General features: G+C 57.2%; 1 protein-coding gene across 7 annotated transcripts; it reads left to right on the forward strand.

Annotated features, from left to right (window-relative positions):
* Window positions 1–111: 111 nt before the first annotated feature.
* Slc25a29 (solute carrier family 25 member 29) lies at window positions 112–14,007 on the forward strand. Of its 7 annotated transcripts, XM_069997582.1 has the most exons (6): window positions 296–332; window positions 5,879–5,922; window positions 9,808–9,836; window positions 11,062–11,323; window positions 11,622–11,705; window positions 12,769–14,007. In XM_069997582.1, the coding sequence occupies exons 4-6, from the start codon at window positions 11,315–11,317 to the stop codon at window positions 13,492–13,494; spliced, it is 819 nt and encodes a 272-aa protein (XP_069853683.1). In that variant the 5' UTR covers window positions 296–332; window positions 5,879–5,922; window positions 9,808–9,836; window positions 11,062–11,314; the 3' UTR covers window positions 13,495–14,007. The 7 variants fall into 7 exon arrangements, with proteins under 7 accessions (XP_069853680.1, XP_069853681.1, XP_069853683.1 ...); XM_069997579.1 differs by lacking the exon at window positions 11,062–11,323 and having other exon boundaries at window positions 112–332; window positions 9,771–9,836; XM_069997584.1 differs by lacking the exon at window positions 11,062–11,323.
* The last annotated feature ends 1,612 nt before the right edge of the window (window positions 14,008–15,619 follow it).

Raw genomic sequence — 15,619 nt, forward strand, 5'->3', positions numbered from 1 at the left:
GCCTCGGACGCCCATTGGCTGCGCGCTGGGTTCCCCGGGCTGCAGCCGGGCGAGGAGGGGCGCGCAGCTCGCGGAGACCGACGCCGGCTAGGAGCGGGCGGGCGGGCGGGAGAAGTGGGCGAGCGCGGGTGTACCGGTCTCCACTGAGCCGCCGCCCCCTGACCCCGGCTACCCCGGCTCTGCACCAGGAGGCGGCGGCCAGGCCGAGCGCCCGGGCTGCCCGCCGGGGACCCCGACGGTAACCTGCGGGCCGGGGTCCGGAGGAGGAAGGAGGAAGGTGGCCTCGCGGGGTCCGGCCATGGCGCTCGACTTCCTGGCTGGATGCGCTGGGGGTAAGGAGGCGCGGGGCCCGGGATGCGGGGCGAGCCCCGCCGGGGTCTGCGGGCGGAGTTCGGGGACTCCCGTGCTCGGGTCCCGGCGGGCTCGTGGGCGCCGGTGGACGCCTGCGGGCCGGAGGGGGCCGGCGCCCTGCGCCCGCGCACCTGTCACCGCCATCCCCGGGGCACGCGGGGGGGGACCCGTGACCCCGGGCAGCGGCGTGGCCCGGCGGAGGCCCGGCCGCCCCGAGGATGCCCGCGCAGCTCCCGCCCGGTGCGCCGATCCCCAGCCCGGGCTCCCATCGGAGTCCTGGGCTGACAACCCTCCCCGCCCGCCCGTGCCCCCGACACCCATCGGAGCTCGGGATCGTGGGGGGCCGGGGAGCCGTGGGGGGCTGACTTCACTCCCCGCGGCTGTCCGGGCGGGGCGGGAGCCACGCGGCCACTTGTAGCCGGCCGGCTGCTCACCCCAGCCCGGGTCACCGCCGTGGCACCTCACCCGCTTCCTTCCCGCTCCCTCCGCGGACCTGCCACGGGCAGGGCGTGAGGATGGACGTGGGCAAACCCAGGGGGCCTGCGTGGGCCTGACCCCGCCGCGGATGCCGCCCCCTGGGCCCTCGCTGTCTCTGCGTTTACCTTGCTGGGGTCAGGGTGTTCAACAGGTGTTGATGGAGCGTCGGAGCCGTGGGGGGGGGGGGGTGCTGAGGTGTCAGGAGGGCCCAGGCCCGCCTCGCCTCCCCGGCAGTGTGAGGCTGGCTGGGTATCTCAAGGGCCCAGTCTTGGTTCTCTGCTCCACCACCCTTGCCCTGCTCTTCATCTGCTTGTGTGTGACTCCCACAGACCTCAGGAAGGGGAGCTGGGGCTCAGGTGGACAAGTGCCAGACTTGAGCAAAAGAGCCAAGGAGCAGTGCCCCAGGCTCTGAGTTCAAGCCTCAGGACTGGCACAGACCTCAGTGGCTGCCCAGGGAGCGGGTTCTACTGGAAGAGTGAGGCACATGGGCCATGACTCTAGGCAGTTAATCAGTGCTGGCTTCCTCCTGTGTCTGGAGGCTGGTTGGACACCATGACTGGCTGGCTTAAGGCTGTCAAAGGCAGTTAAGAACTCCCCAGTCTGCTACCCGGTCAGGACTCTGGGAGGTTCAGGAGGGAAACTCAGAGCTTTCTGTAAGTTGGTGGGGGCTTCTTCCCAAGCCCCGGGAAACCCTGAGGACGCAGGATATGGCCTGGCCTCTGCAGTCCCCTCTGGCCCCTGTCCCACCCAAGCTGAGCTCCTAACCCTTCTCAGCCTATGTGCTGGAAGCAGGGTGCAGGGTGGGGACTGTCCAGTGGACCATGCCTCCTGGGGAATCCCCTGGGGTATGCGGCTTCTTTCCCCAGGGCCGGACCCTTCTATAATTCCACTGTCAGTGTGAGGGAGGGAGCACACTCACCCAGGCCAGGCCTCTCAGAGACCCAGACCAGACCCCACGCAGGTGTTCAGTGGTTGGGCAGCCCCTCCCCCCTACCTGGAATGCCCTTTGGTTCCTCCTCACAGTGCCTACCTGGGGCAGGTTACATGCCTGCCTCAGGCTCCAGGGTGGAGAATGAGACCAGGATGGCCCTCAAGCGCTCGTCTGTTATCGCCTACACACTGAGGCTGTGCAGGGCAGGGCCTCCGCACCTGGGTGAATGAGGGTGGAAGTCACTCTGGGATCCAATGGGGAGAAAAGTCCGAAGACTGCAGTGACCACTCAGGGAGCCCTGTTCAGAGGGACTGTCCAGGGCCAGGTGACACATATACTTTGCAGGGATCTGACCCCCAGAGGCCACGACCTGGACCCTTCTGGTGGCTGCTGGTAGCATTTCTCTTCTGTGGCTCCTGATTCATATTCCGCAGGAAGAGATTGACCCAGGGATGTCCCATGGCTGACTGGCCTGGTGTGTGTCCCGTGTTGACCTGTCTGTGAAGCAGGCCGGGCGCTGTGATTAGAAGAAGGTTGTCAGCTTCCAGGGGTCTTGCCTGATGGAAGGGTGGCTTCCGCCCTGTGGCCCACTCTGGGGAAAATAGTGTCAAATCTTGAAGCCACAGAGACCCCGGGCTCTGGATGGGGTATGGATAGGAGAAGAGCTGAGAAAGCATTCCCTCACAGAACGGCATCTGCCTCCGAAGGATGCAGGACAGTAGGGTGTGCTGGTAGTGGGAGCCAGAGGACCTGTTTCCTGAGGTCACACCTGGGATCCACCCCTGTTGCTCAAGACCCAACCCTGGGCTGGCTCCAGCCATCTGCAGGCACGAAGTTTGCATCACAGCATCTTGACAAAGGATAAGATCTCCCCAGAGGCAAACCTTCTCAGGTGGCAAGCAGGCAGTGATGTGCATGGCTGTCCTCTTTTCAGGAAAACCTCTCGTTAAAGCTTCCTGTTTATACAGTGCATCCCATTAATATCATTATAACAGAATACAGTATAGGAATGGGCTTGCATCACAACCTGATATGACTGTCTATTATCAAGGGACCCTCAACCTTAATCAGCCTTAAATCATCCCAGACACCATTTCTCAGTGCTCTGGAGCTCTCTTGCTTAAGGCCCACTCACACACTACTGGGTGTATTTTTACTTTGCTCTTGCTTTAATAAAGCTGCTTGCTTCCTCATAATTCAGGTGCTTCTGCTCACCTTTTCGGTGGGGAGCCAGTAACAGGGTTTGAACTCAGGGCCTCACACCGGTTTGGCTTTTTGGCTCAGCTGGCACTCTGCCACTCCAGCTCTACCTCCAGCACCGCTTTGTACTAGTTATTTTGGAGATGGAGTCTCAAAAGCTTTTCTGCTCAGTCTGGCTCTGAACCTAGATCTTCTGGATCGCAGCCTACTTCCTGAATAGCTAGGATTATAAACATGAGCCCAACAGTGCCCAGCATTTTCACTCAACTATTTGTTTGAAACACCAAGAATCTGGAATGATCTTAAATGAGACGTCCATCCGTCCGTCCGTCCGTCCGTCCGGTAACGGGATGGCAGGGCTGTCATCCTGCTGCCACTGCCTGCGACCACCTGTGCTGCTAGGAGCCTCCAGAGCAAAGCTCCTTTCCTTCCCTGGGAAGGTTGTGGAGTGAGGACTGCCCTTCAGTGGGCAGAGACTTCTGTAGGCCTCAGACTCCTCTTGGGAGACAGTGAGGTAGGGCTTCCTGGTTCTCAGAGGGTCTGGGAGGGTAAAGGCTCTGCGGGAGCAGAGGCTAGATGAGGGCAGGACCTTCGCCCGCTCTGTTCCTGGGACAGGAGGATTCTGGGTAAGGGCCTACCCCTCCTCCCTTCCTTGTCTCCACCCAAGGAAACAGGTGAGGGAGAAAGTGGGACTGCCAAGGCTAGCACCTGGAATCCGTTGTGTGGACTGGGGCTTGGGTAGGGAGCTTTCTCTCTCCTTTGTCACATCCCCCGGTCCCAAAGATGACACTTGGACAAAGCAGGGCCCAAGGGTGACTGCTACTCATATGATGGGAATCCTGTAGTCGGGCAGGAGGCCTAGTTACTGGCTTTCCAAACCCCAAGGAATTCCAAATACAACCCAAGAAAAGAGGTGCTGAAACTAGGATTTGCTAAGTCAGGAAATGCAGAAAACGGGCTGGGGTTATAACTCAGAGGTAGAAGAGTTACAGTGTGCAGTCCTGGGTTCAACCCCCTTCACCCAACAGAAACCTGGAAGATTCAAGATGTGAGGGAGAACCAGGGAGGATCAAAGGGAAGAAGCAAAGTTTCCTTGGGAAAGGACCAGAAACCCAGAGGGACACCAGGAGGGAAAGCGGCTTGCTAGAATGAGGCGTTAGCCTTGGGCATAGAAGCTGAGGGACCAGTGCTCAGGCTCTGAGTTCAAAATTAAGAGAATTGGACAAAACTCAGGCTGGGCGTGGGGGTACAAACCTGTGATCCAGCTCCTTGGGAGGTGGAGGTTGGGGGACTGAGGTCCAGGGCTAGCTCAGGCAAAAGCATAAGACTCTGAGAACCTAAAAATGAAAGGGCTGGGGGTATGGCTCTAAAATCCCAGTACTCCCCCTCAAAAAAAAAAAAAAAAAAAAGTTGGCCAGAACTATGTGAGGCACATGCGACAGGAAAGCAGGGCCACAAAGGCAATGCCAAGGGGCTGGGAAGGTGGCTCAGTGGCAGAGTGCCTGCCTTGCATGCATGAAGCCCTGGGTTTGATTCCTCAGCACCACATACACAGAAAAAGCCAGAAGTGGTGCTATAGCTCAAGTGGTAGAGTGATAGCCTTGAGCACAAAGAGACCCAGGGACAGAGCCCAGGCCCCAAGTTCAAGCCCCAGGACCGGCAAACAAACAAAAACAAAAAAGGCAATGCCAAAGTCTGTGTTAGGGGTGGAAGCATTCATTCTGTGGTACAGATGCATGGTGCCCCCATTATCCTGAGGACCCAACTAATCCACAGAGAGATGTGTCTAGGGGGGCCCAGGGCAGAGGCGCCAGGCTCAGACTGCAGCTTCAGCCCTCACTTCCTGTAATCACTCTTTTTGTCTCCATTTCCCCATGGGTAAAGTGAGCTAATAATCCTTTATCAAGAATGTAAGTGGGAGGAACAGGATATGTTCAAAACTAAGAAGTAACCATCAGATTGCAATATGACTGGTTGCATTCAAATGTTAGCCATTTTCATTGTAAATAAGCACAAGCAATAAGAGAATAGTTGGGGTTTTTGGGGAGTAGTTGTTCTTCACTGTTCAAAATCATGCATGCTGGGCAGGCATTCCACCAGGATGAGCCACATCCCCAGCCCCAAGGGAGACCTTTAATAGAGTCACACAAGAAGTTCTGAGTGGGATCACCTTGGAGGGAGCACCAGTGACTTGACCTCCATGAGCCTCAGTTTCTCCTTCCATGAAAGGGGTGGTAAGGCTGGGCAGTGGTGAAATTCACACTTATAATCCCAGTACTCAGGAGGCCGGGAGGCCGGTCAGGACTACAAAGGGAGACCCCAGCTCAAAAACACAAAATCCAGAGGCTCGGGGTTTATTATCTGTAAGACACAGGGGAAAGGAATGAGAAGTGTTTGGGAGGGATGAACCTTTGTCTCCACGGGGGTCTGGATCTCTGGCAGGCTCTGAGCTGATGAGTAACCAGACCGATTGCGAAGCCCCAGGCTGCCTCCCAGGGGCAGGGAAGGCCCTGCCAGGGAAGGCAGCCGTCAGGAGGCTGGACTTCATCTCATCTCCACGGCTGCCCAGGGGAGGCACGTCCTCACCCCCATCACAGGCAACGGAGGTGGGGATAAGTAGAGGGGACATTCCAATCTCAGTATCAGGCTCACCCCCTTCCCACACACACCCCACCAGGGGTGTTTAAAGAAATGGAACATGCCAGAAATGCCCCATCCCCTGCAGCTGGCTGCAGGACCAGAGAAGGGACCCAGCGTGGTTACCGGATGGAGGGTTACAGGAGTTCCTGGGAGGGACGTGGCCAGGACCCCGCTGGTCCCTGGTCAGCGTCTCCCTCCCAGCCTCCCTGGCAGGAGCCCCAGCACCCTGCAGGGCTCCAAGGCGTCTTTCAGATCACACCTCTCCTTGTCTCCCTGCAGGTGTGGCAGGTGTGCTTGTGGGACACCCATTTGACACTGTCAAGGTGAGTTTCCTCCATGTTTTCTTTCTCAGACTGTTACGTAGGTGCACAGATGGGCGACAGACCTGCAGGACTCTTATTCCAGAGCCAGGTTCAAGGTCATCCCCAGGTCTTTGAGGGTAGAATGAGAGCTCTCCAAGATGCCCAGGTGGGCAGCTGCTTTTCCATTTAACTCAGTTGACCTTCCTGCTGGGCTTGTTTTTATAGCTTCTGGCTGGGGCAAAACTAGATGTTGAGTTCACAGCCAAGTTCATTCTCAGGATTGGCCTGTGAAGACTGACATGCTCACTCACGCTGTTCTGCTATAGAAAGAAAGAAAGACTTGGGGGTCGGGAGGTAGGGGAAAAAAGCAAACTTGATCGGCCAGTGTGCTGGTACATGCTTACAGTCCCAGCATCCAAGAGGATTAAATGTTGGAGGCCAGTCAGGGTTACATCTCAAAATCAAACAAACAAGCAAACAACAACAAAAGCCAGGCATGCCTGTAATACTAGCAACTCAGGAGGCTGAAATGTAAGGATTACTGTTTGAAGCCAGCCACAGCAGAAAAGTCCATGAGACTCTTCTCCCCCAGTTAATCACAAAAAGCTGAAAATGAAGGTATGACTCAAGTGGTAGAGCACCAGCCTTGGAGAGAATGAGGACTTGAGTTCAGGGCCCAATATCAGCACACACCCCCCCACACACCCACACACACTAACAAGTCCACTTTTTCTAGCATGATCTTCCTAGAGCAGTAACTCAGGATTAGGAGATGGTGACTGTTTTGAAGTGTCTGTAGCCAGGGACCTAAGAACAGCTCTGTCACAGGGGCTTGAGATCAATGCTCAGTCAGTTTGTCATTACATCTGTCTATTAACCAAAGTTCCAGGTTCTCAGACACCCAGAGCAGAGAGCACGGAGACCCTGGTCCTCTGCTGGGAAGTCCCACGCTACTTTTCTCCTGTGGCTGGACCTGACATGCTCAGAGTATGCACGTCACAACCATTCCTTGCCATGTTCCTAGGACCAGCATGGGCTATGGGCCAGGCCTTCCGTACTGGCTATAAACCTTGAACTTGGCTCCCTTGCCCACTTGGGTGAAGACTGTGCTAGAGGGAGACACGTCATCCCCAGCTGGGTTGAGGTGAACTTCCTCTCTCCTCTCCTCCAACCCTCCAGTGGACCAGGTGTTTGTTGGCAAAGAAAATCGCTTGTTAATTTAGGGCTGGGATTTCTTCCAGCACGGGCGTGAGAGCCAGGCCTTATGCACCGGCTTTGACCTTAAAAAATTCTGTTCCTAGTCCAGACCTGCTCTGCCGGCCAGTTTTACTGCCTGACCTTGCTGGGACCAGATACTGTGGCTTGGCCCCAGCGTTCTCGTCTGAAAGGGAGGGGCTGGGGGAGATTACCAAGGCCTAGGGATAACGTGTGATCAATTCATATGAGCTCTGGAATGCACACATCTCCACAACTCACAGCAGGCAGGCCTGGGGAGAAAGAAGGCTGAAGGCCAGGCTTTCTTGATAAGCTTTGGGCCTGCAAGAGGCAGGCCCTGGCAATGCTGGCCAAGAAGCCAACTGGTTACACCCATGCTCTGCCTGGCTACGCCCCCCCCCCGGCACACCCATGCTCAGCTTGGCCACACCCCCACTCACCCCCCAGCACAGGGCAGCCTGGCACACTGTTTCTATGTCATGGTCATCTATGTCCAGGGCCTCGCTGCTGTGTCCAGGCAAGAGCCCAGAACTCCCTCCCTCTGCCCAGCTCTGCAGAGGCTGGCTCTCCTGAGCTGACCGGGCAGGACCTGGTCAGGCCTCTGGGTTCCCCATCTGGCACCCACAGGATTGCAAATGCCCATGGCTGCACGCTACAGTTATTCAAGTGTCCGACATCCTTGGGAAAATCCTTTAATGCTTTTTTCCCCCCTTTTTACCACCAGAGCATTGTATCTGGGCAAACCTACCTTAAGAAGCTAAGGTCTTTTTGAAGGGGGGAGACCCCTGGCTCTTGTGTTCCTACCTGCTGTCCCCAGTGTGATGGTGGATCCCTCATACTGCAATGCAATGCAGCATCACCAGCGGCCCAGCTGTTTTTACTGCTTTCTGTCAAAGACCTTATCTTTAAGCATGCTCATTAACAGAATTGTGAAATGCAACCTCCCCTTCCCTCCCCTCCCCGAGAGCACTTCATGGGCTTCAGGCCCTGAGACCATGAGACACCATTGTTTTGTTTTGTTTTGAGTGATTTAATTGATATGTAGCCCAGGTTGGCCTTGAACTCAAGAATCGGACACCTCTGCCTCCTGAGTGCTGGGATTACAGGAGTGCGCCCCAAACTTGAGTGTAATATCTTCTGAATGGATTGTGATCATCAGGTACACACACATTTCTTTATTGGCTTTCTCTTACAAAAATTATACAGGTTCTAAGAGAAGAGCCATCCCTGAGATGCACAAACTAAAAAGTCAACCTCTGTGTAGCCTCTCCCTTGTGAGTGACACACAGCAGGGCACTAAGCTTTACACACTCCTTGCTTTGGATAGGAGAGGGGTATTCATATTCTGCAGGTGTAGGGTGTGTGTGTGTGTGTGTGTGTGTGTGTGTGTGTGTGTGTGTGTGTGTATGTGTGTGTGTGTGTGTGTGTGGTTTTACAATGATGTTCAGGTTTTTCCCTATCTGAATGGGTGATATTGTTTGTTTGTTTGTTTTGCTGTGGTGCTAAAGATCAAACCCAGAGCCTTGTGCATGCTAGGCAAACTTTCTACCTCTGAGGCATGCCACAGCCTTGTTTTATTTAAGTTGATGTTTAACACATACAGCGAGTGCACACATCCTAAGCCAGGCCTGGAATGTGCCTGCAACCCCAAAACTCAGAGCAGATGTAGGAGCATCAAGAGCTCAGTCAGTCTGCACTCTGCAGTCATTCCCTCATGTCCAAAAGCAAACCAGAAAAATCAGTTAGGTGCAGTGGTTCATGCCTACAATACCAGCTATGTGGAAGGTGTAGGTAGGAGGGTTGAGGCTAGCCCCAGTCAAAGGGGCAGACCCTGTGTAAAACAAAAAGATGTAAGCCAGGCGCTGGTGGCTCAGGCCTGTAATCCTAGCTACTCAGGAGGCTGAGATCCAAGAATCATGGTTCAAAGCCAGCCCAGACAAGAAAGTCTGTGAGACTCTTATCTCCAATCAATCACCAGAAAACCAGAAGTGGTGCTGTGGCTCAAGTGGTAGAGCGCTTGCCTTGAGCTGAAGAGCTGAAGGGACACAGCCCAGGCCCAGAGTTCAAGCCCCAGGGCCGACAACAACCCCCACAAAAACACAAAAAGACTGGTGGCATGAATAGTAGAGTACTCACCTAGTAAGCACAAGGCCTGGAGTTCAAAACTCCAGTACCACAAAAAAAAAAAAAAAAAGCAATTAAACAAAACAAGAATACACATCTGGTGTGCACGTGTCACCTGTTACACGTCTGTGACCCCCACCCCACCTTGCAGGAAGCACAACACAAATACACCACACTCCTCCCCCATCCTGACTCCTGACAGTGGGTCCTCCTGTTAGAACGCCGCTGTCGCCCGCCCCATGGCCTGCAGGCTTTCCTGTGGTTGGGGGCTCTGGCGGGCATCCCCTTCCAAGCCCCTGAAGAATACCAAATCTGGTTTTCTTCCCACAAGCCCAGACTCACAGCTGCTTCAGGGCCCCGCCCCCTTCCCATCCATTGGTTTAGGGAGGCGTTCTTCCTGGTCTTTTCACTGGACGTGACACGGTGGCCCACGTCCCAGGGTGCCCAGGGTGGGGGGCCGGCCACGGGCTGGGCACCTGCATGTGATGTTGACATTTGTGTGTTCTTTAACGCTTTGCTGTCTGAGCTAGGCGCTACCGTCAGTAGCAAAGTGCAACTTTGTTGCAGATGCCCGGAAGCCTCACCTGGGAGCGCTAGTGAGTACAGACCAGGTGCCCTCCGCCTGGTCCTCGCCCGCACCCCACCTCCAGAGTTCCAGGGGGGGCACGAGGCCAACCGGGCCTCACAGGTCCTGGGCTGGGGGCTCGGGCAGGGCTGGTGGAGAAACACTGGCCCTGTGGAGCTTGGGGAGGGAGGGTCCTTGTGTGTGGGTGTCTCTTAGCTTTGTGTGCAAATAACTACTTTGAGGGAGGAGGGAAGTTTATCCATTCCCTAGAGGAGCCTCGGTAACCCCCAAATGTTGAGAGCCTCTATGCTAAGGCGATACAGAACTGTTACCCCAAGATCTGTGACGCAAGGGCTCCCACAGACCGGGACTCAGGCACAGAGCAGGGGCTGGAAGGAGTCCTGCAGAGCTCAGCCCAAGCCTCATGTCCATGCTGGCTTGACCTTGGCCCTCGGCTGTGACCTGCAGGGACTTCCACACACCGGCCAGGTGCCACCGGAACCTGACAGGAGAGACAGCACCACCTGGCAGCAGCCCGATGAGCGTCAGGCCAGGGGTGGAGGCTCAGGGTCCCGCCCGAGGCCTCGGACACTGAAAGAAACCTCACATCATAGCATCTCACTAAAGCTGGGGGGTTTTGCTTTTCTCCTCTGGAAATCCTTCCCTCCCCATCAAGTCTGGACAGAGCTGGGTGGCCAGGGTGGGCAAGGGGCTGGGGGGGAGGTCACCCCCAGGTCCCTGTGGGAAGAGATGGAATTTCCCCCCCCTAATACTTTCCCCCAATAGGAGCTACACCCATTCTGGTGTTAAGAACTGCAAAAGGAGCTAGGTGCTGTGGCTCATGCCTGTAATCCTAGCTACTCAGGAGGCTGAGTAGCAGTTGGAAACCAACAGGGCAGGAAAGTCTGTGAGGCTCTTATCTCCAATGAACCACCAAATGGCTGGAAGTAGAGCTGTGGCTCAAGTGGTAGAGCGCTAACCTTGAGTGGAAAAGCTGAGGATGGTGTCCACACCTTGAGTTCAAGCTATTCCCAGTGGGGGCACTTGCCTGCTAGTACTTCACCTAGCCCTCACCTCCACCACAGCCACCCCGGCCCAGGAGAGGACCGCACGGGCCATGTCACACAGCACCTCTGAGCCTCCGCTTTCCCCCCTGGGCCGGGAGGAGGGGTGCCAGGCCCTGTCTGGGTCCCCTGCACACGGGTACAGAGACGCTTGCCCCAGGCCCTGCCTGGCTGCCACAATGCTCATTTCAGAGCCAGCGTGGAACCAGAGCCCCAGAATGATCTGACCTAGATTCCCACCAGTGACACCGAGCCTGCGCTCAGGAAACCTCCTCCCGCTGGGCATCGTGTCCAGCCCCGGGTAGCAAAGCAGAGATAAGATCAAAAGGCTTTGGGCCTGGCCAGTGTCCCCAGGCCCCGGAGAGCCTGGCCTGGGTCCTCACCAGGAACTCCTGGCAGGAAGCAACGCATTCCTGCAGACACCACTGCCCTACTTCCAGCCTTGATGAGGAAGGTCAGTGAGGGGGGAGACACCAGGCCCCGGTAGCCTCAGCCATGGTTTGGGACTTTGGCCACTCAGTGGGATAAGTGTCACCTGAAGGACAGGTGGGCCACACGAGATGTGTGGTGGGTAACAAAGGCTTCACCTCCATCGGTCTTGAGATCATTTTGCCCACTAACACCGGGCTTGGCCCCACCTTCCCCAAAGCCACGCCCCCACCCCAGGCCTCCTCAGTTGCCCCTGGGCAGTGTGTGCCAGGCCAGGGAAGTGTGGTCCTGCTGGCCACAGCTCACGGGGCCTGCCCTTACAGGTGCGGCTGCAGGTGCAGAGCGCGGAGCAGCCCCAGTACAGAGGGACCCTGCACTGCTTCCAGACCATCATCAAGCAGGAGAGTGTGAGTGGCCTGGGGCGAATGGGACTCTGCCAGCCAACCCCAATACAGGACGAGAAGGTCCTGGGGCATCTGACAGGAACCCAGGCTTTGGAAGGGTGAGGGATGCCTGGGCCTCTCAGATAGAGGACGTTCATTGTATCTAATATGCTTGGCTCACGCCTGTAATCCCAGCTACTCAGGAGGCTGAGATCTGAGGATCACAGTTGGAAGCCAGCCCAGGCAGGAAAGTCCATGAGACTCTGATCTCCTGTGAACCACTAAAAAGCTCCAAGTGGAGCTGTGGCTCAAATGATAGAGTACCAGACAGGAATGAAAAAGCTCAGGGACAGCATTCAGGCCCTGAGTTCAAGACTCAAAACTGGCACCAAAAAGAAAAAAAAAATCTGTGCAGCCTTTTGCCTTTGCAAAATGGCTTTGATTCTTCAAGACAAAGACCGGCAAAGAAAAAAAGTGTGTGTGTGTTTTTGGGGGAGGGGGAGACAAGCACCACTGGCTCACACCTGTAATCCTAGCTACTCAGGAGGCTGAGATCTGAGGTTTGTGGTTCAAAGCCAGCCTGGACAGCGAAGTCCATGAGACTCTGATCTCCAATGAACCACCAAAAGAAGCCAGAAGTAGAGCTGTAGCTCCAGTGGTGAGCTCAGGTACAGCATGCCAGGCCCTGGGTTTCAAAAAGAAAGGACAAGAAGCTGGGTGCCGTTATCCTAACTACTCAGGAGGCTGAGATCTGAGGATCACGGTTCAAAGCCAGCTGGGGCAGGAAAGTCCATGAGACTCTTATCTCCAATAAACCACTAGAAAACCGGAGTGGTGCTGTGGCTCAAGCAGTAGAGCGCTAGCCTTGAGCTGAAGAGCTGAGGGACAGCGCCCAGGCCCAGAGCTCAAGCCCCACAACCGACAAAACATAAAAGATGAAGGATGAAGGAGACCTTGCTCGGTCCTCGTGAACCCGGGGTGGGGCTGGGCTGCACCAAGCCTGCCTGGAGGATCTAGGGGCGCTGAGCTGGGCAGCCCGGCCCCTGGCCGCCCCGATGGTGCCTGATGGCTGTCTTGTCTCCCACAGGTGCTGGGCTTGTACAAAGGCCTGGGCTCGCCCCTCATGGGGCTGACCTTCATCAACGCGCTGGTGTTCGGGGTGCAGGGCAACACGCTCCGGGTGCTGGGCCACGACTCCCCGCTGCACCAGTTCGTGGCGGGGGCGGCGGCGGGGGCCATCCAGTGCGTCATCTGCTGCCCCATGGAGCTCGCCAAGACGCGGCTGCAGCTGCAGGCCGCCGGCCCGGCGCGCGCCTACAAGGGCTCCCTGGACTGCCTGGCGCAGATCTACCGGCGGGAGGGGCTGCGGGGCATCAACAGGGGCATGGCGTCCACGCTGCTGCGGGAGACGCCCAGCTTCGGCGTCTACTTCCTCACCTACGACGTGCTGACGCGCGCGCTGCGCTGCGAGCCCGCCGACCGCCTGCTGGTGCCCAAGCTGCTGCTGGCGGGCGGCACGGCGGGCATGGCCTCCTGGCTCTCCACCTACCCCGTGGACGTGGTCAAGTCGCGGCTGCAGGCCGACGGGGTGCGGGGCGCCCCGCGCTACCGCGGCCTCCTCGACTGCGCGCGCCAGAGCTACGAGGCCGAGGGCTGGCGCGTGTTCACGCGCGGGCTCGGCTCCACGCTGCTGCGCGCCTTCCCCGTCAACGCCGCCACCTTCGCCACCGTCACGGCCGTGCTCAGCTACGCCCGCGGCGGGGAGGCCCAGCCCGAGCCCCGGCCGGCCCTGGCCCAGCCGTCCGGCCTGTGACGCGCGCGCCCGGGCCGCGCAGGACGCCAGTCACCAGGGCCGGAAGTCAGCAGGGCCGTCGGAGCTGCGCCAGGCCTGGCCCGAGCACTTTACCACTTTACACCGGCGAGTCTGCCAGTCCCCGACGCCTTTGGCCTGGATTGCCCCTCTCAGCGCTGGGGCCTGGTCCAGCCTTCCAGAGACTTCTATCCACCCAAGGCCCTGGCTGGAGAGAGAAGTCTCACCTGGGCTTCAGGCCACCTTGTGTAAAATGAGGACAGGTCAGCTGAGGCCCGAGTCACTCCGGCCGGCCGGGGCTCCTCGTGGGCGCTGGGGGCCGGGGGTGGGGGGGGGGGCTCTCCAGGCTGCAAAGCCAGAGGGGCCCCGGCGGCCCCCGAGGGGGCGCGGTGTGGTCTCTGCGGGCCCAGGCCTCCCAAGGAGGCAGGCTGGGCCCCGCACAGATGGGCCGCCGGCTGTGTGCACCCAGGGGCTTGGCCAGAGAGAAACCCGAAGGAAATAAAGCCGGCGTGTTTCTAAGCGTGAGGCTGGCTGGTCTGTGTGCGCCCCGCGCAGCGCTGGCCTGAGCCCCAGGCGGCCGGGCAGGTCGGGGCGCTGTGTGCGCCTCGTCTGCGGGATGGGCTGACGGGACGGGACACGGGTGAAGCCACAGTGGCCCCTCACCTCTGGCGGGAGTCACACTCCGGGGAGCCCCGGCCATTGAAAACTCACGAAGTAGCAGCTTGATAGTCGTCCCTCGCCGTATCTCTGCTCACTTACAGCAACTTCTCGGATTTCCTCCCCTCCCATCATAGCTCCTGCCATACAGTGAGGCCGCAGGAAGCGAACCGTGACACGGTGAGGGGGGGCTAAATGGCACACAGGGCATTCTCAGCCTCGAGGGGCTGGAGTGGGGGTGCAGAGGGAGCACTAGAGGCAGGAAGGTCTCCGTGGACCTGTCCACCTCAGCCTCCTGGGCAGTGAGTGCATGACCAGGACCCCTTAGAGTAACCCCATTAGCCCCCCATTAAGTCAGACTTGTCTCACGTGTGTGTGTGTGTGGCTGCCAGCCCACTGGGTGGAGAAGGCAAAAGAGGGGCCTTGGATATGTCCTGGTAGGGCAATGGGGACAGAAGCCCTCTTGAGCGGTAGTGTGACTGATAGGGGTGTTCTCTGCGCCTCCCAGTTCCATGACTGCAGATATATAGCACAGAACTAGCCACAATGAACTCAAAACGCCAGAGAAACCACCACGTTATAAAGCAGAGTCCCCAACCTCCACCCTAAACTCTGACCACCAAACATACCCACAAATCTGGGCTGAAGAGTGAGGTGTGCTCCTAGTGAATTTGCGTTTACGTTTTTTCTCCGATTTGAACTATTAGGAAGTCCTGTATGAAGTTCCCACCCACGCTGGTGGTCCTGTGATTTTTTTTTTAATATTCTCGTGTATTTTATTTTTTTATTGTAAAGGTGATGTACAGAGGGGGTTACAATGACACAAGTAAGGAAACGAGTACAATTCTTGTCGAACATTGTTACTCACTCCAGGTCCTGTGATTTGAACTCAAGGCCTCATGAATGCTAGGCAGGCACTCTACCACCTGAGCCACAACTCCAGGTGAGAGCAATGAAGAGGAAATCTCCCCTGAGCCAGGCTCTGGGCGAGGTCACCTCCAGCTGGTCTGGCAGTGTGTCCATCCCTGCACCTCACCAAGCAGAGCCTCGTTTCTCACTGTTCTGTCCTCAGGGCTGAGCCCTAGCCTGGCACTTGACCATGGGAGCTACTCTCCCAGCCTTGTTACTGGGGGAGGAGGGGGTGCTAGAGAACTTTTCTGCTTTAAGTAGCCATGATTACAGGGATAAGCCACAGAGCCTGGCTGTCCTCTGCTCTTATCACTTGACGAGTCATTTTGGAGAATGGATGAGTTCCCAGGGAATAAAATCCTATAGATTGTGTGGCTGAGCACACAGGAGTTTACAGCCCAGGTGTCTGTAGGGTTGTTTCCGACTCTGAGGGACACTGGCTCTTCTGGCTTTGGGTGCTGGTGGCACCTCTTGCTAACCCCTGGCTTACTCAGATGTTTGCTCTAGTCCCTGCTTCTTGTCCACAGGGGGCCTTCTCCCCTGGTAAAAAGGAGTCTTCCTC

The sequence above is a fragment of the Dipodomys merriami genome, unplaced genomic scaffold (genome assembly GCF_024711535.1).
Source record: "Dipodomys merriami isolate MVZ:Mamm:240054 unplaced genomic scaffold, mDipMer1.0.p SCAF_50, whole genome shotgun sequence".
NCBI lineage: Eukaryota > Metazoa > Chordata > Mammalia > Rodentia > Heteromyidae > Dipodomys > Dipodomys merriami.

Coding starts and splice junctions, on each gene's coding strand:
- Slc25a29 (XM_069997579.1), top strand. CDS start 299: ATGGCGCTCGACTTCCTGGCTGGATGCGCTGGGG. Junction 333..5,878: donor CCTGGCTGGATGCGCTGGGG/GTAAGGAGGCGC, acceptor GTCTCCCTGCAG/GTGTGGCAGGTGTGCTTGTG. Junction 5,923..9,770: donor ACCCATTTGACACTGTCAAG/GTGAGTTTCCTC, acceptor TGTCTGAGCTAG/GCGCTACCGTCAGTAGCAAA.